Genomic DNA, 22711 nt, shown 5'->3' with positions numbered 1-22711 from the left:
GCTGAATAAAACCTAATTGGACTGAAGCATGAGACATATATATCTTCTGCAATTCAACTGCAATTTATTGTCCGCTGCAGACAAGCTCAGTTTTCTTGTATGTATTCAGAATGGAGACTTAATGAAGCAAAAAAAGCTATACCCAGTATCAAACTTTTTCTCAATTGCTTTTTATTGCCATCTTGGCTTTCTCATTTTCTTCACTTGTATTCCTCTTCTAGTCTCATAATACCTTGAGAAAAAGCCATATTTCAAAATCAAATATAAGCTTCAGGCATAGGGTGATCCTTTTGAACAGCTATTTTACTGTGGTTTGCAATTCTGTATGGTTTTCTGTTTTCAGTGTTCACAAACTAATTAGTTACATGGAAATTAAACTTCTGCAGGATTCTATGGGGATTCAAATAAAGGCAAAAAATGGCAGGGGTGTGGCATGCAATATGATTTTAGATCTTCTTTCCCCTTGCTTACATCCTTTAAAAGAAAAACAAGAGTGCATTGTTTTACTTACATTTAGTTTAACCTGAAGTATTTAAAGGGCAACATTTTTTCCAATCTGTGGTTTACAACATACCTAACTTACCTTACTCATACATGCAGAATTGAAGATGCTGCCACATGAAACAGTTCATTCTCAAGCATTGCAACTACATTATTAAGACAGCAGTAAGTACATGGTTGTGAGTAGGTATTTGTGAGGTGGGATGAGAAAGGAGACAAGTGGGGCAAAAGAGAGAAAAAAAAAAAAGACACAGACACACAGATACCCTACAATCCCAAAGCAGTACAGACTCCTTCAAGAAAAGAATGGTTCAATAATCTTTAACAACATCCAAAAAAAGCTATTGTTTTTAAAAGTGAAGAAACACAAGTGAGATGAAAAGAAGTGCATAAAGTTTCCCTCCAGATGCATTTCAGTTACTAATTTTCAAGACAACAAAAAGTTGCATAATAAGAGACCACAGAACTGCAGGTCAACCTTTCCATCAAGCACATCCCAAAGAAGGGAACAGCTCTAAATTTGACACATTACTATCACATTGAGATTCAAGTTTCTCTCCAGCTCCAACTTTAGCTCAATAGAAGATGAATCATCAGTGAAATTTAGCTTTCTGTCCCATGATTTTCTGTCATCCTCATAGAGTATGCAGATCATAGCAAGTTTTAAATGAGGACAACCAGCCTCCTTGAACAGTTCCACTTTACTTTCACACATACCTTGACTGACAGACTAGAATGCCATTAAGCACTGAACAATAAACTCTCTGAACACGAACTGTGTGATGTACCTTTCTTACAAGGAACTGGCCTTTACACACAGAGCTGGAGGGTCATGAGTCCTTCTACTATCCACAATCCTTCTGACCAAAGAAATGACTGCCAATATGTATTTTCTATAGTAAAACAATCCAATCAAACCACAGGAAAATTACAATGCAAACACAAACCCTTTTTCCACATCAGCATGTCATGATTTCTATGTTATTTCATCTAGAAGTACACCAGACATTTTATTTTGGAAACTGTAAGAAAGTTCATCATCATTTTGAAGACTTCTTCTTCTAAAATCTAATGATTTTATACCCAGAATTACACTATCAGTGTACCAATAGCAGATTTTTATTTCACACCCGAGTGAGAACTTCACACTCAGGGAACAAAAATAATGTGTCTTTAGTGCATGTTGTTTTTCCATCAATGAGTGAAAACTGACTGCAATTAGCTTTAGGATCCAATAGCATATTAGTCCCTTTCAAGCATCAAAGTAAAAATTCACAAAAGAGTATGAACTCTGTAGTGCTCTAGTCAAAACTTCCAACAGCTGCACCCACTGAGTCACTCAAAGATCAGATCAATTGTTGTACCAAATTTAGGTACCACAACATATGGCATCTAACAATCAGTGCTTCCCAAAATTGTTCAAGGGGCAATCTATTAGAAGAAAGTTTGGCTACATATCCTAGAGGTTCAAATATGAAGTAACTAGTTGTATCAGCAAAGCCCTTTTGTTCATCGAGAATGCCAGAAATTTTGTATGACTAAGACTACCATGGACAGGAGGGTTCTAAGCAGGACTTTGAAGAGAACGTTCCTTAGAACTTGCAAAAAACACTTAAGCACTTAACCTTGACCAAATGGTACTTAGGTACTTATTTTGTTTGTAGTGTATAGATAGTTGCATTTCAGTAGAACTGTTCATACAGTGTACAGGCCCCAATCCCGTAAGTTTCTGCACATCATGCTAGACAGGTATCCATCACATAATGTGGAAAAACCCATGCTCCAACATTTGGCTTTCAAACACTACTATGTAGAACAAATAAATGTTACTCATTCATCATTCTAGCTAAATTCTGCAGGCAGAAGCAGTTGGAAACAGCCAGACTGAAATTTTATGAAAGCCACATGTACTTTTTCATCTGGCTTCCCACAGAATAGGAAAAAATAGTATCTGTGTGTACATACTGTCTCTCCAACTTCAGTAACAGGAAAACATAGTTATGTTTACCCTCTCAATATTACAGCCAAACAATTTCTATTAAAATCAGTACAGAAGTACAACAGATATGAAATCTGAGAAATTTAGGCCACCAGAGTTAATCTATCAATATTCGTATTAAGACAGTTCCTTATAGCCCTTTTAATTCCCAGGCAAACTCTGTGGCTCACAGCACCTCTCTCCCAGTTAATCATCAGCTGGGCCCCAGGTCTCACTGCAGAGCTCTCCTTGTGCCTCTGAAGCAGGAGCAGTGTTTGGAAAACACTACCATCTCACCTCTCTCTGCCACTGTGTACACCCAACTCAACTGTGATTGTATTTACCAGCAAGACCCACAGCCCCTGCCAAAGCAGAGAACAAAAATTGATTGAACAAAGCACAGAGATCTACAGAATTGCTTAAAAAAGCTCAGTGGGAACTGATGACATTTCTCACAGAGTTAATAGCCTACCAACACTTGAGATAATTTGAACAAAAACATAAGCCAAAACACAAAATAAAGTATATAACGTGATTTAGTGTTCAATAGCAAGAGTGAGAGGAATGGAAGAGAGATACATAAAATAACAGAAAAAACTGCCACAAGGTCAGTGCTAGAAAACTGCTGAGCCCATTTAAATGGCCAAGAGGATGATCTACTGACTGTAACAGAACCTACAAATCCAGCTGCAGCAATAAATTTACCTTTCCTTGTTCCACTTTTATAGAACAAGTGTATATGACACATACTACCATCTGCTGGAAAAAGTGTTGAACTGATCCACTAACAGAGAAGGCAGCTTTTGGGTTTTTGTTGTGAGAACCTCTTTACCATCATGCTTACCTGAGGCAGTTGCAAAACAACCTGGGATGTGTGGAGACCATATAGTGCTGTAAATGACTGCTTCATGGCCTTTAAAAGTGCATAATGACTTCCCCACAGCCGGATCCCACTGAATAAAGGAAAAAAGAAGACTGCTGAGATATACATTCAATAAGAAATTAAAGGTTTCACACATTGAAAAAAACCCAGCTTTATACATACAGAAAGGATTAGATGAATCTTTTTTAAAAAAGGCATTTGTAAGTTTAAACTGGTATCATCTCAGAGTTTAAGCAACCTCTCAATTAAAGCAGAATTTCAGCTGCAGAGTAAAAATAAACAGGAAAAGAGAGTCCATGTTGTTTCTTAACACAAAGGACTATGAGATCCAAAAGAAATCACACTTTTCACCTTCAAGAGAAAACCAACATACCAGTTTGGCTGTTTGATCCCATGAACCAGACACCACTAGCTGCTCTCCTCTAGTTTGGCTCCAGTCAACACTATATGCCTATAAATGACATAAGGGTATAGTTTAGAAGGAGCATTAGAATACAAGTTTCAGGCTGTAGTTAGCCAGAATTTCACAAAATAGACTTGGATTTGCAGATTGTATTCTACTCAGCTGAAGTACAGCAAAACCTCCCAACAATACCATTTGCCTGAATAAAAATTAAATGTAGCCTCTCAGTCAGACATTAAAGGTACATACAGGCTAAGAAAAGTATCTGAAAAAGCAAAAATGGGCCAAAATGGAGGAAAAAGAAAAGTTGTAACAACATCCACATACATCTACCATCACTAGGAGTCTACCAGTTTAAAAGCCATAATTCAGACTTGATTTCTTATCGCTGATCCAATTTTATTCAAAGATCCACAGTTTCCAATTGGTAGCCATCTCTCATTGTAAATGCCATCTCTCTTCACAGGTGACTTTGAGATTTGGACTGACTAACAATAAATGCTTTTTTATTATATCTAGTTCTCCTAAGAAATATATGTCATAAAATACTCCTGGTTACCATCTTTTCCAGGTACTATGGCGCTCTTTTTTGATCATCCAAATCCTCAAACAAGTAAAATAAAATAAATTTAAAACTCACTTTCCCTCATAACCACCCACTTCAGCTATTAAGAAATTACTTTCCACTCCCTCTTCCCTGACAGCATATTCTAATGCTGGCCCCTGCTTTGACAGAAGATACCTTACCTCCACCCTTCACTGCTGATTTTTCAGCTCTGCTGCCTCACAAAAACAAATGCACTAAGGTAGTTCTTCAAATTATTTAAAATCCTCAAGTCTCAAGTACATGTACAACTTCAGTCTTCAAATTCACATCTTTACTTGATGGAAGGTGCATTCTGTTTTGTCTGGTTTTACCTCACACCAAAGTGATTCAATAAGCTGCACTGAGACACAAACCATTTCAGTGTAAGGTGGATAAAACAGTTCATCCACTTCACCTCCGGACCCAATCAGAGCTTCCAGGACACTTCTCAGAAATGTGGTCGTTACCTATGAGTAGTAGGTGGCACTGCTCTCAACAGGTGGGCTACTAACCATTAAGGATTTGTACTCCACCTGGGATAATCTAGTTCTAGCAGAGTACTGGATATGGTCTGCAAGTCAACAAATGCTGGGTTTGTCTTGGATAGATGGAATTGTGCATTTACTAACAGCAACCCTGTTTTGAAGGTGGAAGTGCTTGGATCTGTGTCACCAGATTAAAAAAGCTGAGTAGCTGAAAGGGAAAGAAATCCAGCAACTGTCTGGAAGTCTTCTATGGAAAGCATCCTGTGTGAGAATGGAAATTGAGGCAATATTTAGCTATTTCTGAGCATTTTCTTTTTTGAGAAATATTTCAGTCTATGCTAACTTAGATGAACTGGTTTTCATCTATTTGCTTATCTTCCAGAAGTTGAACACAACCACTGCTCAGAGAAAAACAAGCTGCTTTATCTGCAACTCTCCTTTTTTATTTGACAAAGTCCTACTTCCCATATACTGAAAGGCAAACTGCTCTAGAACCATTTTGTACTGAACTCCCTTTCTTGAGGAGCTTACAGCTCAAATGTACAAGACACTGGGACAGTACTTACCAAAAGTCATATAACCAAATGAGAGGTAATTATTTTGGGATTTTTTACCAACCACACTCTTGACTTTTCTACTTTTGTTAGCTAACTAATTATACTACAGTTCATTAAAACATGCTCCTTTCCCCTCTAACTCTTCCACTAAAATAGCAACAAAGGAAACATACCAGTACCTCTCTATAGATTCTAAGAACAGAAGACACGACACTTCTCCAAAGTGGCACCCAAGCTTCTCACAAATATTCCTCTCTTTGCCTTTGAATCTGTGTGATGGCCTGAGCTCAACTCCTAAGCTGCTGCTGTTTGGAAATGCCCCTAATTGTATCACTACACACTATGCCTCATTCACACTGCAGCTCAGTAATTACTTGGTTCTCATATTTAAGATTTTCCAGAGAGAAACAGATCTTTGGGAAACATGCAGCTGTGTCACACAATCCACACAGCTGGCATTCAATACATCGTTCGTGGGATGTATCAGATCTGCTGCAGGGATAAGGCAAGGCACACACAGGGCTCCCAGCTCCCTCCCAAGCTATCAGCACGTAGATCTGCAGAGCAGGTGCTGTGACACAGGCCTGGGCACATATGGCACACAGGGCTGGCACTGCTCAGCGCTCTGCAGCTGCAGCAGAGGCAGCAGCACCTGGGCAAACTCTGCTTCGGGCAAGAATTACCAACAGAACAGACACAGGCTCAGGAAAAACAAGAGATCCTGTCCATTTGGCATGTGAAGGTCTAGCTAATAGAGAGAGGGTGAAAAGAAGACAGTGTGAATAACCCAGTAAGGTTCACTTTTCTTTCTTTCTCATGCCATCCTCCAACATAAACGTAAAGACACTTCAATGGAAGCTGTGTTGAGCAACTGGGAAAGACTCATAACACAGCATAAACCTTAGCTGTTAATCTTTTAGTGCTTTATCTTCAATCATAAAATAAATGAACCCTAGCTTATTCCTAAACAGCAGCAAAAAACGCCTCTGGCAAGATGAAAAAATGAAGGAAAAAAAGATGTAAAAACATGAAAAATAGCTTAAAATAAATGTTCAGGCTCACTTTACAAGATAAATTTAATTCAAGCATTCTATTAGCTCACAATCCAGTGAGATTTCACCAAAACCAGAGTAAATCAGACTAATTTATTCATAAAATTCAGCAATTGGCTAGTGCTGGAATAAAACTCATCATCCTTTGATAATGCAAATTCACTTTTAAATTAAAAATGCACATTCTTTTTGAGAAGGAACAATGATCTCATTTAGAAAAAAAAGAAACAGATCCCTGTCAATCATGCATTAGAAATAATATAAAATGCCGTGACAGAACTGCCATTAAAAATGTCAGATAGGGATTAAGGATTAGGAAGGTAGTGAGACCACTGTCTGCGCCAGTGTTTGCCAGAAATTGCTAGGTAAATTCCTTCTGAAATCTATCCTCTTAACACAAGTTCATAAAGAATCAATACAAACCTTTCATATCTCACAATAAACTCTCACTCAGCCCATGTTTCCTATTCTGTCTTTCTGAGCACAGTTGAATATGCCCACCTCCCACGCTACCAGCTCAGCTAAGACATAGACACAAATGTTTATTTCACAAACAACAGATGGTGTAACAGAACCAAATAAACTTACTGACGCAATTTCAATAAGAAAATGGCAGAAACAAACAAAAAAAATTTTGGTGCTATGCTTCACCTACATCTTTCTGTAACTACTATCAACCTTTGAGTATTATCAAAATCCTGATCACAACTAGAAACTCCTCTCTCAAAATTCTCAGTTTATCCAGTAAGTGTATTAAACCAAAGTAGAAAAACTACCAAGAAGTAAGCTATAGAAGACGGGCTCTTGTGTAACTACAGTCACTCAGCTTTTAGCCTAGTGCTTCATATCTGAAAAAATCCTGAGGTTTTTGGGAATGAAATTGAATTCCCTCAATCAGTTTTTTGACTGCATATCTACTAGATCATTTTATTAAGATCGATGTGCTTTAGATAAAGTATCAGTAAAGTCAGTAAAATCCAAGCTGAAACTCATTGCATCTAAAGTTCAAAGACTTAACAGAAGTGAGTGGAGGGTCAGAAGGAAAGCTTTAAAAAAAAGGGAAGAAAAATCACTTTAGGGAAGATATATGTAGTACAGAATAAATAACCTTAAAACTATGCAAATGTATTTATGAACCTAAATGTAATATTCTTCTCTACCCATACACCACTGCACAAAGAGACTGAGATTTTAAGAAAATCAAATGTAACAGTATCAAACCAAGGCTAAAAAAACACACACACTGGCCCAACATTTGACTGCTGTTATTTCAGTAGGATCTCACAGATGCTAGGAGGGAAAAGGATAAGCAGATCTGAGTGCAACCCCCTTGCTAAGGATGTGCATAATGTGTATCACGCCACAACCTCAAGAATAAGACTGCTATATCAGCTGTCTGATTTAGACCTAGCTAATAAGGCTCTCTAAAAATCACAGCGTAACTGCAGTAATTTCATACATCACAATGATTACTTAGGCTGTAAGGAATTACAAATGCTATTTTCTGAATATATTAAATTTGTGTAATCAAACAGCATCTACTACAGTGTAGGAACATGCACAAGAATATGTACATCCCCTTTATATTCAAGTCATTAATTCAAACCGCAGGCTCAAAAAAGTTAGAAAATAACAAGCTGTTTTTGATTATAAGACTACAAATAAATATTTTAATTATTCAAACATAAGAGCGTCCATTACATTTTTTAAGTTTGCCTGATTTACCTCCAGAGTGTGCTCCTTATAGACTTGCAGTGGACCTTTGGTTTTAGCCATATCCCAAATTTGCAGAGATCCATCTCCACTACAAGTGATCAACATGTTTTCATTGTTCTCACTCCAGGTCACATCAAACAGGCCATCATTCCAGTCAAAACTAAATTGGAAAAATGAAGATATTTGTCTGTGAGAAAGCATGACATAAAACACGGACTAGTTCCGTGCAAAGAAAGTCTTTAAATTGCCTTTTTTACCATTCTAAACAGCATTTTTACATATTTGAGTTTCAAGTGAACTTCCTATTAATTTACTTGTTTGAATGTCAATTTCTACAATCCTATGCCAGAACAGATTGATTAACTTAAAGCATAAATGAGCCAAGGATATTCCACAGACAAAGAAGGAACTCTGATTCCAGTCTAAAACTTGCCACACAAACAGAGGTACAACATGACTCAGTCTGATTTATGGTTTCTCCAGAATGCAAGAGGCAGTTTGTTTCTAGCAACTGTGATAAAGAAAGAAATAAAACTGTGTTGGGAGAGCCTTATCCAATTCACACCACTATGAATCTGAGTCACAATGAAAACTCAACAGAAGCTCAGTCATGAATTTACTGAAGAACTCTACACTCCCTTGAAAATGCTTCCAACACACCTACAACTGACCATATGGTATCTGATGCCATACATCAGTTACTCTGCAACAGCTACCAATTACTGCAATATTATCTGATGAGAAAAAAGAATTTCTTTACCTCCTTTTCACTGAAGCTTTAGCTAAGCTCAGGTCAAATTTGACGGCACTCTGCAGTAATGATCAGGCGCACGTGGAACACTTTGATAAACAACAGTTCTTTTTATCCCCAAAACAACAATTGTTTTGGGGAGCAATATCTCCATTGGAAATGAAAAAGAAACAGTTAAGTCTGTGGGTCAGGACTTAAGAAGACTTTCTACCACAAAATAAGTGGAGTCCCTGAAAACAGAAATGAACTGTACTAAACCAGAGTACTTGCCAGAAGTAACAGGGTTGAACATCTTCAAAGAGTCCTGTTTTACAATAATGAATCAAAAAAGGTTTCTTGGAATATGATTAATTATTTTTAATCATTTCCACATCAGCCACCTTAATCTAAACAAATACTGCTTCAAGACTTTCCTTAAAACACTTTAGGTTAATAACAGACAAGTATTAAACCCTCTCCTTTCTAACCTTTCTCCCTCTTCTATCCACAATAAAATCAATCTCCTTAAAACCTCTAGAAAACTGTATCTCCTAGGAAGGACCTCCATGACTTGATGTAGCTTCCTGCTCTATTTTCAGTATAAATCAATCATAAGGGCATAAATCTAGGTGTCAAGGCACTATTCCTAAAAAGGTAGAACTTATAATTTCAAGCTAGGGTAGAGAAGCTGCTCTTAATTCACATTGTCAGTTTTCTACAAAATGGTTTACACTATGGAAATGGTGCAAACAGGATGATTTCCCATAACAAAATCGATGCAATGTAAACTTATCTTTTGTACTGTATGTAAATACAAATACATCAATTTCTATGTAAATAAAAAGACTGCATCCAGTAGTTACTTCAGAACTGAAAAAATACTTTATATCGCCAAAAATAACTAAAAATATTTCAATTGTGCCTGGTACTCACAAGTACAAAGTAAGTTTTTATCTTACAAAAATAAAAGATACACCTATATTACCTCCTGAGCAGAACAATCCCAGCTTCGTTTTGTTCCAGCACTGCCAGAGTTCCACAACCTAAACCAGTAAAATGAAACAAAACATCACAACTAATTCCCCAATGCCAAAGGAAACTGGAGTGGTTCTGAAGTAGCTTCAGAGTGCAAACAGAAAGGGCATGTGAACTTTAGGAAGCCTAACAATTACTTGCAAAATTAAACATCTTGTGGTCTCATGCTCTCTAAAACCGTAATTAATTTACATCACATTGTTCTGGTTTGATTTTGGCTTTTTGGTGGTGGGGGAGTTTTTTTGGCTTTTCTGTTGTTGGTTTTTTTGTTTTTATTTTACTCCAGTGTATCTGTCGGTGAGGTTGAAAAAGACTTGCTTATAAAAGCATAAAAGTGCATTTTCCCCATGGGCCTCACATGACAGACATACCAACAAAGAGTTCCCTTTTGTCTTTTTGATAGCACAGGCGACCAAACACTTTTTTCATCTCTTCCTGAATATAGTAATACAAACACAGCTCACCAGAAACTAAATGAGTAATTCAGTTCTGATGAAACACACATCGGTTCTGCTTCCTCATCTGATGGGGATATTGTTAAAGTAATTCTACACTTGGAATTTTTTTTAAATTAATGTTTTGGGGAGCAATATTCCCATTGGAAATGAAAAAGATGCCAGTATTGAAGAGTGCCCAGCTTGGCTCTCTCAAGAGACCACAGGGTCAGCAGGGCCTGCCTGGACGCTCAGGGACTAAAACAAGAACAGCTCAAGAAGGTGCAGAATCACAGAATAAGCTGAGCTGGAAAGGACCCACTAGGATCCAGTCCAACTCCCGGCCCTGCACAGCACCATCCCAAAGAGAGCATCGTCCGAACACTTATTGATCTTGTCCGACTTGGAGCTGTGACAGCTTCCCTGGGGAGCCTGTTCCAGTGCCCACCCACCCTTGGGGTGAAGAACCTCTTCCTGATATCCAACCTAAGCCTCCCCTGACGCAACTTCAGGCCGTTCCCTCGAGTCCTGTCACCGGAGAAAGTTATCTTCAGACATTTTATTCACACTGTGTACGTCTTTACTGACACATTTATTCTCGACCCTATGAAACGAGCGCTCCCCCCGAGGGCGCTGTGAGAAGCACCAGGGCAGCGGCGGGCTGGGAAGAGGCGGATCCCGCCGGGCTGTGGAGGGCGAGGGGCAGCACCCGCGACAGCCCCGGCCCGCGGCGGGCACAGTCGCCGTCTCACGGCAGAACAAACGCAGCGGAAAGTGAAGCCGTCCCCAAATGCTCTGGCATTTGACAGACACCGTCTGTCCTTCCGCACACCCACGTTTCCAGCCTCCTCCTGCTCAGCCACGTTCCCGGTCACCCCCGCCGCCGCGCCGCCCCCCGCACCTGCCATGCCGTAGTACTGCGCGGCGGCGCAGGCCACGCGCCCCGGGCAGTATGGCGAGAACTCCACCGCGTACCCGTGCAGCCCGGGCAGCCGCAGGGCGCCCGCGCCCGCCGCCGTGCCCATGGCCCCCGCCCGGGCCTCCGCCGAGCCGCGGAGGAGCCGCCGCGCCCCCGGCCCCGGCGGAAGCGCCCGCCCGCCGGGCGGTGCCGGAGCCGCGGCGCCGCCACCGCCATCTTTGGCCATGGCAGGGGGCGGCCCAGCGCTGGCGGCGCGGCGAGCCGGGCAAAGCCGGCCCTCAGGATCGCCTTGTGCCCACGGGGAATCGCTGCCAAACTGCGAAAACAATCCTCTCTGTTATACGCCGCATAGATCGGCTCGGTGCGCGTGCATCAGCTTGAACACATGAGATGTATCAGTCATAAGTATGTGCGTTAGCTTTCATTTTTCCTTTTAAAAAGACCTTCTAAGGCTTTCATTCTCCTAATTTCTTGAATAGATCTGCATATTTTATGATTCTTCTCAGTATGCAATTGTTCTTTATGGTAGTCCTTTTATGAATAAACTTCTTACACCTGTGACAACTTCTATTTAAGTCAGTGGGAATTTTGCCTTTGAAAGGAAAAGGTGGTCAGGGGGTGTTCAGGCTTAGAAAATTAATAGCAGAGCAGCAGCTGCAGTTTTTTCCATATTATATCTTATATATACACATCCATATCTATATCCCTTAAAATAAAGACACTGAGATTATTCCAGTTGGACACAGACCACCCTAATTAGTAACAATGTCCCATCTATTTAAAGACAGACCCATCTCTTTAAAGATAAAAATGCAAAAGTATCGCTTTACACTTTCAGAACTTACAGCAAAGGCAAATTAAATTATTTAATCACAGATACCTCATGGAACTTGGACTATAGTTACATACTCCTGCTACCTGGCCTTATATCTAAAATGAAACCTTGACTACAAAATCCACTGTAAAGCCACAAAGTATCCATTTTCTTAAACTGGCACTCAGATGCAGAATTAGGTGGTTCTACTCATTCTTCAATTTTGTAATAAAAATGAAAACAAGTATGCTTATTAAATAGCCTCCAGGATTTTAGAATAAAATCAGTTCACTGCAAGTGAAGCTCAATTTAATGTATCCTTTGGATTACCACAGCGGTTTTCAAAGCCTCATAACTGGCAATTTATAGGCTTCATCATGTAAAATCAGATTTTTTAATCCTGGGGTAAAGGAATACCTTACAGAATTGGCTGCTCCAGGCCATATTCAGCCAACTTTAGCTTCAGTGGAATCTTTTTACATCAATTTATCTTTTCAAAATGTAAGTTACAGGACAGTTTTCTGAGCTAGTGTTTTTAAAGTAGTTGCCATTTATGACTGTGATGTCAATAGCAACGCTTGAAAAGACACAAGGCCACCACTGGGGTACAGTAAGTAAATTTGGACACTGTCATTTGCAAGGTGTCAGGGAGTCAGATGCTTAATGGTGTAAAGTCCAGTTACTCTATAGATAATTTATCACTGAATTGGAAAGATTTCATCAAGTGCATTTTTTCCAAGACAGATCTTTCTTAATGAGTAAAATTCTGCAAAGAGGTTATGCAAGCAGGAACCAGTTTTTATCAGCGGCCCAGCTTTATTTTAAAGACACCATTAAAAGAATTTTCATAGACATAAAGATCAAGAAATGGATGAAAGGTTACAAGGAAGTCCTGAAAAAAGGACTAGTTCTCAAACTTTTTTTTTTCCACAAACTTGTGAATTCTTGTTTTGAAGATCCACAGAAGTAGAAAGCAAAATAATACAGTTAGTGAAAGTATTTGAATAGGATGGTTTCAAGGTAGAATAACAACAAAAGAAACAAAAGCTGTTTTACAGGCATAGAGAGAAGGTCCCAAAAAATGAAGTTGCTAAACATGACTCTACTTCCTCCTCAGCCTCTGGGCAGCTGAGCAAATGCAAGAAACACCAAGGACTGTCAATCATAGCAGCATTTTATATGCAGCCACTGAAACCAAATGATGTACCAGCCAGCTCCTTTCAGCTAACACCAAATCACAGAATTGGTTAAGTTGGAAAAGACCTCTGAGATCACTAAGTCCAACCTATGACTGAACACCACCATGTCAACTAGATTGTGACACTCAGTGCCATGTCCAGGCTTTCCTTACGTACCTGCAGGGACAGTGATGCCACCACCTCCACAGGCAGCCTTTTCCAATGTCTAATCACCCTTTCTGTGAAGAAATTCCTCTTAATGTTCAGTTTAAACTTCCCCTGGCTCAGCTTGAGGCCACTTCCTCCCATCCTGTCAAAAATTGTGGGGGGGGAGAGGCTGACCCCTACCTGCCTACACCCCTTTCAAGGCCTTACAGAGATCAATAAGGTCATCCCTGAGCCTCCTCATCTCCATGCTGAACACGCCCAGCTCTTTCAGCTGCTGCTCATCAAACTTGTGTTTCAGAGCCTTCTCCACCTTTGTTGTTCTTCTCCAGACTTGCTCCAGCACCTCAATGTCTGTCCTGAACTGAGGGGCCTAGAACTGGACACAATACCCGAGGTGTGGCCTCATCAGTGCAGAGGAAGAATCGAGACAGGTTCTTCCGAACAGACGGATCCCGCTTGCAGCAGTAGATGGCAGACATGTTCTATGCAAAAAACGAGAGCCCTCAGTTGAAGGGAAAAAAAACCCCAACTACACTGAAATTGAAAACACAACATAATTTCAATTAAAAACGGGAAAGATGTTTAGTATGCAGTTTTAGGCTATCTTTATGCAGCTGTTATTTCTCTACTCAGCTCACAGACGTACCCCTCGTTAGCATTAGAATAGGTGCTTGGGATTCTTACTGCAGTACCTCCATGCTTTTGGACCCAAGAGCTCTGCTCTGTTACAAACACATGTCCCTCGTTTCCTCAGCTTGCTAGCTGGCAGCTAGCTTAGGTGTGAGTTGAGATGGTAACCATCACTGCTGTGTGCACAAATCCTTCCAAAGCCCTTGCTGGTCAGCAGGAACAGTAATCAGAAAGGCTCAAGTCCAAGAGTTTGAACAACTTATAAAAAGATCTTTTCTACCAGAGAAAGAGGTATTGTGAGCTATTTCCTCATGTGCAAGGGCAGGTAGCTTAAAACACTTGAAAAATATTCGAGGACTGCAGTTAATTTTTGTCTGTCTCTTAACTATTTAACCATTCCCTAGGCTCCATGTCATGAAGATTTTCTTCTACAAGTGAATGCTTATTGCCTGATAGAAGCATAGAGATGTTTCCAGCTGAAATCCCCATGTAATCATAAAGCTGAATGTGTTGCAGCTTTAGAAAAAGCATTTAGAATCCCAAGGTTCGTTTAAGATTGAAAAACTGGCAACATTGAAAATAAACAAATGAAAGTAACCAAGGGGGTTGCAGTAATGAATGCAAAGGGAAAAGGTTCCCCTCATATGGCTAAACAGAGGGTTGTGGCATTTGGAAGGAAGAGGCAGTTAGCATGGAGGCTTTTCTGGAAGCTCAAAAGAATAAAAGAAGCAAGAAGAGGGAAAGACACCAGAGCAAATGAAGATTTAGACATGGAGATTTAGAAAGAAATGTGAGAATTATGAGGAAAGAGTATGAAGCAAGAACAGCACACAGTCTTCACCATGCTCACAAGAAAAGTGCTACAAGGACAATCCTGACTGTTGAAATATCCATGCCTGACGATGTATCCACATTGCTCCGTCAGGTTTTGCTGGCTGCCACCTATGTGCACCATGCTGTAATTTGGTAAGCAGATTCCCCATGTTGTTCCTGTTCCATGATCAGCTGCATCCCTACACAATGGCCACCAGTCTCTATTTACGCCCCACCTCCCCACCTAAATATTGTTTTAAATGTTCAGTATGACCATAAGTGTATCTTTTCTTAAAGACTGGCAGCTGGCTGCTTCAAAATACTGCCTTCTCCCTATTGAACTTAAAAGTTACTTCTCATTGTCTACAGTGATATACTTAGTCTAACTTTTCAGATAGCTTTTAGAAACAAAGTTTTTTAATTTCAGTTTAATCATTTTGAGTGCTTGTGATAGTTTTGGCCTAAAGGTTACAAAAATCATATTAACATATGTACTTTTAGTATCTTGTTCAAAATTTTGCATCTCCAAGTCACTTTAAATTCTTTTGGGATTTTTAGACACTCATAATTGAAGGACGCTGGAAACTTTTTCCTGTTTATCACTGAAGAATTTAGAGTGAATCTCCAATCTCTCACTCCTATATGTTATCCTGTAGTTAAATAAGAGGGCTGTAAAGGATTAATGAAATTTCACATCCATTTTAAACCCAGTATTTGTGGCAATAAATTTCAGTTTATTCCCTGAATTCCATCCAAATTACTGTAAACATTCAAAATGCAGATTTGTCTAAAATAATTTTTCTCCATCTACTGGACATGGATGGCCACAATACATGAAAAATAAAATTGGACAGAGTTATGTTTAGATTTAATCTCTATAAATCAACATTTGAATTCCCTTTTTTGGTCTTGGACCTTGTTTACACTAGTTGGATCAGCTAAATCAAACCTGTGGTATTTGTCATGTGCTCTTTGTAACTCATCAACTATTGCATTTATATTTGCAACTAATAAAGTTGGCAAACTCTTGGATGGTAAAATTATAATTATGGTTAATACCAGAGGTAAATGATTTATAGCTGTAGAAATATATAACAAAGAGAAGGTTGTTATTTCAACAAGTCTACAGCCAACTGGTTGTTCCAAGTTTTTGTCTGTTTTGTCTCTGAAAAAACAGAGCTGCAACAGGATGGTACTGAATCGTGATTAGGTACAAACCATCTGGTGTTAAAGATGTTAATTTCACAGCCCTTGAGAAACAAATGAACAAGGTAAGAGTACTTCTGATAACAAATGGGCTGTTACTTCAGTTTTTAAAAAGTCCTTGGAATTATCTCCTAATCAAACATGAAAACATAAGAGCTCCTAAATGCCTAATTGTTTGTTTCAGAGAGCTAACAGATTAAAAGATATATTTTCACTTTATAAAAGCATCAGCAAGTTGCATTTGTTATTCAACAGTATTTTGATTTTTTTCCAGTTTAGTGCTCAATCTCACTCAAGTCAGCCAAATCAGTAGAAAAACTACCTTGTACTTGGAACAGCCATGGTGCTAATAATGAAGCAAGCCTCACAAGTCAGTAATGCTAAGTGGAATAGCATGCTTCTTCCGTCTCCTTTCAGTCCACGACTTCCTTCTGCACTTGACAAACACGGGCTGTTCTTGAGAACAACAGAGACATATTGTTCTTGCTTCCTGTAAGGTGATGTAAGTGCAATGTTGAATGGATTAACACCAACTCTGCATTTTGTAGAAAACACCAAAAAAATTTAGAAAAACACTTTGCCATTCAGACTGTGGCAAGAAACAATAACCTACTGTATCTGTCAGATGAGCAAATATTAACTTTTCCCTGTACATTAGTCTTTAGTTTGCTTGTCATCTTCCCACCCCATTTGCCGATTTCTTATCAGCAGAAGCAAATGCCAAGCATATCTTGTTGAAAAGGGGACTGCTCAATGCAAAAGCAAACAGAGCTACTGCAGTGAGTAATTTTTCTAATTATTCCAGAATTGATCAACAGAAGTAATGGAAAACAATAATACAGGAGGAGGCTTTGTGCCAACAAGTGGATTAGTCTTAACATCAATTTTAACAGGATGAGACCTATTGATATAACATATAAACAAAGCTAATAAATGCTACTTTTCCTTCTCTCTTGTACCTGTTTCATTAAGCCCTTAAAAAAAAAAGACTATTGATAAATCATCCACTTTCACAGTATTTATACCCAAAAACAGACTGCAGAAGTCTCAACATTATTTCCTTTTCCAATCCATTTTGAATTACCCAGATATTCAGTCTTGGACTGCAAATAATCTGAAATTTCAGGGCATCTTTTCTTCAAATTAAGGATTATTTCAAACGCCAAAGGATCTTGTCCTCTACTGGGTGCCATACCATACACAGCACAGTTTTTGGCTATATGCTAGTTTTTCCTATTAGTTTCCTTCTCTGTGAAGTAATGTTTTTGATAATTACCAAGCTTTCAAGTATTCTTGACAAGTAAATTGCAGGTGAATGCAAGAAACTGACATATTTAATCAATATACAAGAGCAGTTTTCCAGTTTCCGAGCGCAACACGTGCAAAACGTGAGGTTGATCCGGCTCGAAAGCAAGAAACCGACATATTTAATCAACATACAGGGATAGTTTTCCATTTTCCAAGCTTGCAAGGCATGAGGCTGGTCCTGCTCAAAGCAACCATAAACCTTTAGGTGAACTTGAAGCCGTTCGGGAACAGAGAGCGAGGCAGGTTCAGGCGGCGGATAATAGCAGACGGCAAAGGCTAATGATTAGTCAGCCCTGACACTGCTCTCAACTCACTGCAAACACGCAAAGCATTTAGCCCTGACAAGCTACTTAGAGTATGTGTGCCATCAAAAACAAACAAGAAAAGGAGGAAATATAAAAATCCCTTTAGCAGGACCAGGTTCAGCGCACAGGGGAGGACCTGGCTTCTTGCAAACACAGGCTCCTTCACATGAACCCCAAGCCCCTCTGAAGGCTCCGGGGCGAGGCAGGGCCCCCGCCGTTTCAGCGCCGGGGAGGCTCAGCCTGACCCCACAGATTTGAAGCGCGACCGTGGGCTCGTGTTAGGGGGAGGATATTACAAAATAAAGCCCCGCAGGAGACGGCAGGGCCGCCCCCGGTGCTCTCCAACAGGCGGCACTCCGTCCCCTCCCGGGGCGCCCCGAGGAGCGGGGGTGGCTGAGCCGGGACTTCCCAAGGGGAGCGGCGTGCTTCCAGGCTGACAAGCCCGTGAGGAACACGACGTGACTCCACTTCCTCGAGAGCTCCCACTTGGGACGCGGCCGGAACGCGGAGCACGGGGGCGGAAAAGGTTATTTGTGCCGGAGGCGGGGCCGGAGGAGGTGCCCGGTGCTGGGGCCGCCCCAGCCCGCGCTGCCAGTGGCTCCGCAGCTGTCGCTCGGCTGGAGCTAGGGCGCCGGAGAGTGATCCCACAAGTGGTTTCTCCTGGCGGCCGAGGAATTTCGTCCAAGGAGTGAAGCGGCCGGAGGAGGAGCGGGGTGTCGGGGGCGGCAGGAGAAGGAGGCCGGGCTGCCGGGGGTCGGCGCGCCGGGTAGTCCCTGCAGGTGCGGAGGAGAAGGGAGCGGCGCGTCATGGTGCCGGTGGCAGGCACGGAGGGAGGCTGTGCTCGTCTCCCTGTCTCCGGCAACCTTCGCTAGCGCCCGAGTGGGAATCCCTCGCTTCAGCCCGGTCGACTCTCCCCTCCAGCAGCTCAGCGGGACCGCTCCGGGGCGGGCGGCGCAGTATGGCATCCGCCTAACCCCGGCCAGCGCAACAGAGCCCGGGGCTGCTCTTTCACCGCCGGGATGAACGACAGCAGCGAGGGGACCGTCAGCCTGCCGGTGCCCGGCCCGCCCGGCGGCGGGACGCCCTGCGAGGAGGTGCTGGGCAGGAGAGCGCCCGGGGCCGACACGGGCGCCCGCAGCCTCCCGCCCGACTTGGCTGCGCCGCCGCCCGCCGCTCTCTGGGCTGAGGACGCCGCCGCCGCCGCCTGCCCGAGCACCGCGGCGCGGGCCAAGGGTGGCGGCCGGCGGACCGCGGTCACCTACGTGATCAACGAGGCGAGCCAGGGGCCGCTGCTGGCGGCGGAGAGCGGCGCCCTGCAGAGCCTGCGGGAGGCGTGCGAGGCGGTGGGGGCCGCGCTGGAGACCCTGCACTTCGGCAAGCTGGACTTCGGCGAGACGGCGGTGCTGGACCGCTTCTACAACGCAGGTGAGAAGGGCTGCCCGGCCGGGGCTGGCCATCGCCGCCGCGGGACAGGCTCGGCCGGGGCTCCCGTCACCGCCCCGGGTTCACCGCGGGGCGGCGGGAGCAGCTCCGGCCGCCAACTCCTCCGGGGGCCGAGCCCCGGTGCCCCGCGGCCCCCGGCTGCAGCGACACCCCCGGGGTGGCCACGGCGGGTACGTGGGGAGGCAGAAGTGTGCCAGAACCCGCTCTTGTCCGTCGCGCTAATGAAGAAGAAACTCTTAGGTCAGCAAGCGTGCTGTGAATCAGTGCTGGTGGCTGCTAGCGGCGGGTTAAACGCTCCCTGGCTGCTTTCTCTCGGTTTCCTAACAGAGTGCAGGAATGCAAATTTGTACTAGTACGATGAGTGCGGGCTGAAACAGACAGGAGCTGCGAGGCCGTGGGAGCTTTGAAAAGCAGGTTTGACACCAGACGCGAAGGGACAATTTCTCAATGCTGACACGGCATCTGGGACGCTCCATGTGTTTGTGGTTGAAAGTTTGTGCTTTTGATATTGATTGCATATAATGCATCATAATACATATGATGGATGCGTTTGAACAAAAAGCTTCACAGGCCGGTCGGGTTAGTTGGCAAGAGTACCCAGGCTGCGTCCTCTCACTCCAATTTGCCAGCTCCATGGCAATAAAATGTCAGCGCCTTTATTTGAAGGTGGCCTGAGGCTCTGTGTTATGATTTACATGGCCCCGTTTGTAAAAGTAATAACTAAAACTTTTCCCCATCTACTTATCTTACCAACAGATACGTGGTGTGAGCGTAGAATAAAAAATACCCCTGCTTGCTAGATTTTCAAAGACTTCATACACCTAAGGTTATAGTCCTGAATTAATTACTTTTTGCTTAAAAAAAAAATCAGAAGCAGGAAATTGACCTGACCTGCAATTTTAAGCTAATTGTGTGAAGCAGCTTTGGTGTATATGAAATACATGCTAAAAAGAAGCATTTAACAAGTTTTTTGTCAGATACTGTAGTTTCCTCTTTTCCTGGGGAGGGGTGAAGAAAAAGGGAAAGAAAACTCAAACAAACAAAAACCTCCTGGCAGTATTGTAACCAGTTCTCACAAAAACTCTTCATGCGTATGCCTGTCACCTCTTTGAAACTTTGCAAGCTTTGCCTCATGGACTGCTGCTTTCAGCCCAGTGAGGTGGGCGATTCTTAAGCATGCACTTACAGCTTATTCCTTTTGCCCTATGCAGAGCCGTTTCCTTAAAAGTAACAATTCTCAGAAGTCAGAGGAGCTGTCCTCACAGGTGGAAATAGGAAGGCCATAGCGTTTCATTATAGACTTTATATTCTCTGCATTCAGCTCAGAGAGATTTCAAGCACCCTGACATCTCTTCATTCCAGGGCAGGTGAAACCTGAGAGTCTCATGGTTCTGTTGTGGAAGCTGTTTGCATAGTGAGGCTCAAGAAGTTGAATTATCCATGATGTTTTTGTGCCTCTGACATTGGTTAATTTTTTGACTCCGAGCTGTTCAGTAGGCGGGGTCTTGATAGTTCATGGATGCTTTTCTTGTAATGGGAGATTTGACTTGAAGTGGGCCCCTTTTAATTCTGGCAGTAGGCGTCTGGCTTACAGTGCTACATAACTGCATGCTTATGTAAAATAAGTCGCTTATTTCAATGGCTTTTCAGCAAACTGTAAATGTGAAAACATTTACTTTATCTTTTGTCCTGTTTGGCTGGAATTTGATGGAACTGTTGCAAACCAGAAAAAGTACTTTGCCGTTCTGCTTTAGTAGTGAAGTCCATAAACATGTAAAGAACTAGGAGAGTTGATCACCTGCAGTGCCTGGACTGAAGAGAGCTAGATGTAGAAGTTTGCTCCACATATACTCTGAACCATCTGAGCTGACCACTGATAAACCAGCTGCAATCTGAAAAACTGTGTTATGCTGCTGATCTTAGGTCTAGAGGGATCTGCGTATTTTCATACTTGTTTCTTTATCCCTGCTGCACTTTCTACACTCTTTCTATTTTTAGGAATTAATTGTTCTCCAGTAGCTTTAAAATAATGAAAAAATCTCTCTCAGATTGGGAACAGCATTAAAGAGTAGAAGCTGTGTAGTAGAAGAATGCAAATGGGGAACAGCATAGGAAACAAAACTGAAACAGGCTTGGAGGGTGTAGCTTTTGCACAGATTTTTTTTTCACCTGCTTTCACATGGTGGTAGGAGAGAGCATTTGTAGGTGACCTAAACTCCTTCTCTCTTACCCTTCTTGTCCTCTTTTGCTGTGTGCTTTCCGTGATCAAAGGTGATATTGGTAATAATAATAATAACAATGAATATCTGCAAAGTATGTTATTTTTAAAATAATGTATTAAAATAGCACAGCATGAGTAAATATAAAATAAAATTTCAGCAGTGAAAGTGCTTTCAAATTACGTGCTAGTTGAGTGGTCATGTTCAGGATATTCAGGGTATGAAGTCCTCCTGGATTCATTGTAAAGGCCAGCTAAGTTGCAAGAGTAAGGAATGATGTGATTTCATGAAGTTTTGGAAAATCAAGCTTGTTACTGTGTTTATATGAAACAAAACAAAACATTAAACCTTTCAACTCCTGTAATGCATGTAAATTAACTGTGATTTACGAGGGCAGACCTACAGTATAACCTACCTGTACATCATTAAGGCTCCCCTTTTTAATGCCACATTTTTTGCTTTGTATAACACAGTCTGAAGTCTTGGTGGTTTCTGATGTATGTTTGCTTCATGCCTTTCACTGCTTCAGAGAGGACTTGAAGGAGTATTAACTAAAATATCTTAGATGAAAATACTCATCATCCGCTCTAAATGTAGATTAGCCTACTAATAATCTCCTGCCAGCTTCAGTCAACTATGGCCCTTAAGTGCTGAGACATAATTAGCAGTGCATATTTAGTGAGTAGGTGTCAGCTATGTATAATTGAACCATGCATGCACCAAATATTAAGAGTGAGCCTAGTCTAGCATTTTTGATTGCATGGCTTAAATTCCACTTGATTTCAGCAAAAAATTTAAAAATTGTTTCTTAAAAAGCAAATGTCAAATGACTCCTGGAAACTGCTGTAGAAGGGTCTGACAAAAACAGAGACTTCAATATTTATGACATTTTCTTCCACTTAAGGAGGAAGGTCAAGAGAGGAAAATGTAGTTCAGTTTCTTGTAAACCTTGATGTATATGGATTTAATCAGCTGTCTTAAGGGCTCTTTTCCTTTGTAAAGAGGATGGCTAGAGTTTGGTTGCGTTTTTTTTGTCTCCAGTAATTTTAAACTGGTGCAGGTGAATTACAGGTATCTCCTAAATTCTAAATTTAATTTCTAAACACTTCAGGAATATTGTAAGAGTTGAGCAATTAAAGATATGCCAAAATGTATCTGAGACACTATTCTACAGTGCAGTAGATAATCATGGTATTTTAAAAGTCACTGAAGCTCTTGATATTTGTAATTAAATGATATTTCCTCTAAATTTTAATTACTAGATCTACATATCCTGTTGGTTTTTCTTTAATTGCTCAGTTTCTTTTGGAAACAGCCATAAATGGGTGTAAAGTGTTTAGTGATTGTT

At 41.5% G+C, this 22711-nt stretch overlaps 2 protein-coding genes across 2 annotated transcripts in view; one reads left to right on the top strand and one right to left on the bottom strand.

Annotated features, from left to right (window-relative positions):
* PEX7 (peroxisomal biogenesis factor 7) overlaps positions 1–11387 on the bottom strand; it is a 42618-nt gene extending 31231 nt beyond the window's left edge. The window contains exons 1-5 of the mRNA XM_054279675.1: positions 11262–11387; positions 9877–9934; positions 8171–8321; positions 3736–3813; positions 3324–3432 (exon numbers count right to left, since the gene is read on the bottom strand). Of these exons, the coding sequence (XP_054135650.1) occupies positions 3324–3432; positions 3736–3813; positions 8171–8321; positions 9877–9934; positions 11262–11385 (520 nt within the window). The 5' untranslated portion in view covers positions 11386–11387. The remainder of the gene's footprint in view (positions 1–3323; positions 3433–3735; positions 3814–8170; positions 8322–9876; positions 9935–11261) is intronic.
* Positions 11388–18323: 6936 nt separating this feature from the next.
* Positions 18324–22711, top strand: part of MAP3K5 (mitogen-activated protein kinase kinase kinase 5) — a 97905-nt gene continuing 93517 nt past the window's right edge. The window contains exon 1 of the mRNA XM_054279289.1: positions 18324–19126. Within this exon, the coding sequence (XP_054135264.1) occupies positions 18721–19126 (406 nt within the window). The 5' untranslated portion in view covers positions 18324–18720. The remainder of the gene's footprint in view (positions 19127–22711) is intronic.

This window comes from Melozone crissalis, unplaced genomic scaffold, assembly GCF_028551555.1.
Source record: "Melozone crissalis strain CALT ecotype California unplaced genomic scaffold, PUWL_Pcris_2 ptg000027l_1, whole genome shotgun sequence".
In the NCBI taxonomy this organism is placed as follows: Eukaryota; Metazoa; Chordata; class Aves; order Passeriformes; family Passerellidae; genus Melozone; species Melozone crissalis.
This window is presented reverse-complemented; position numbering and strand designations above follow the sequence as displayed.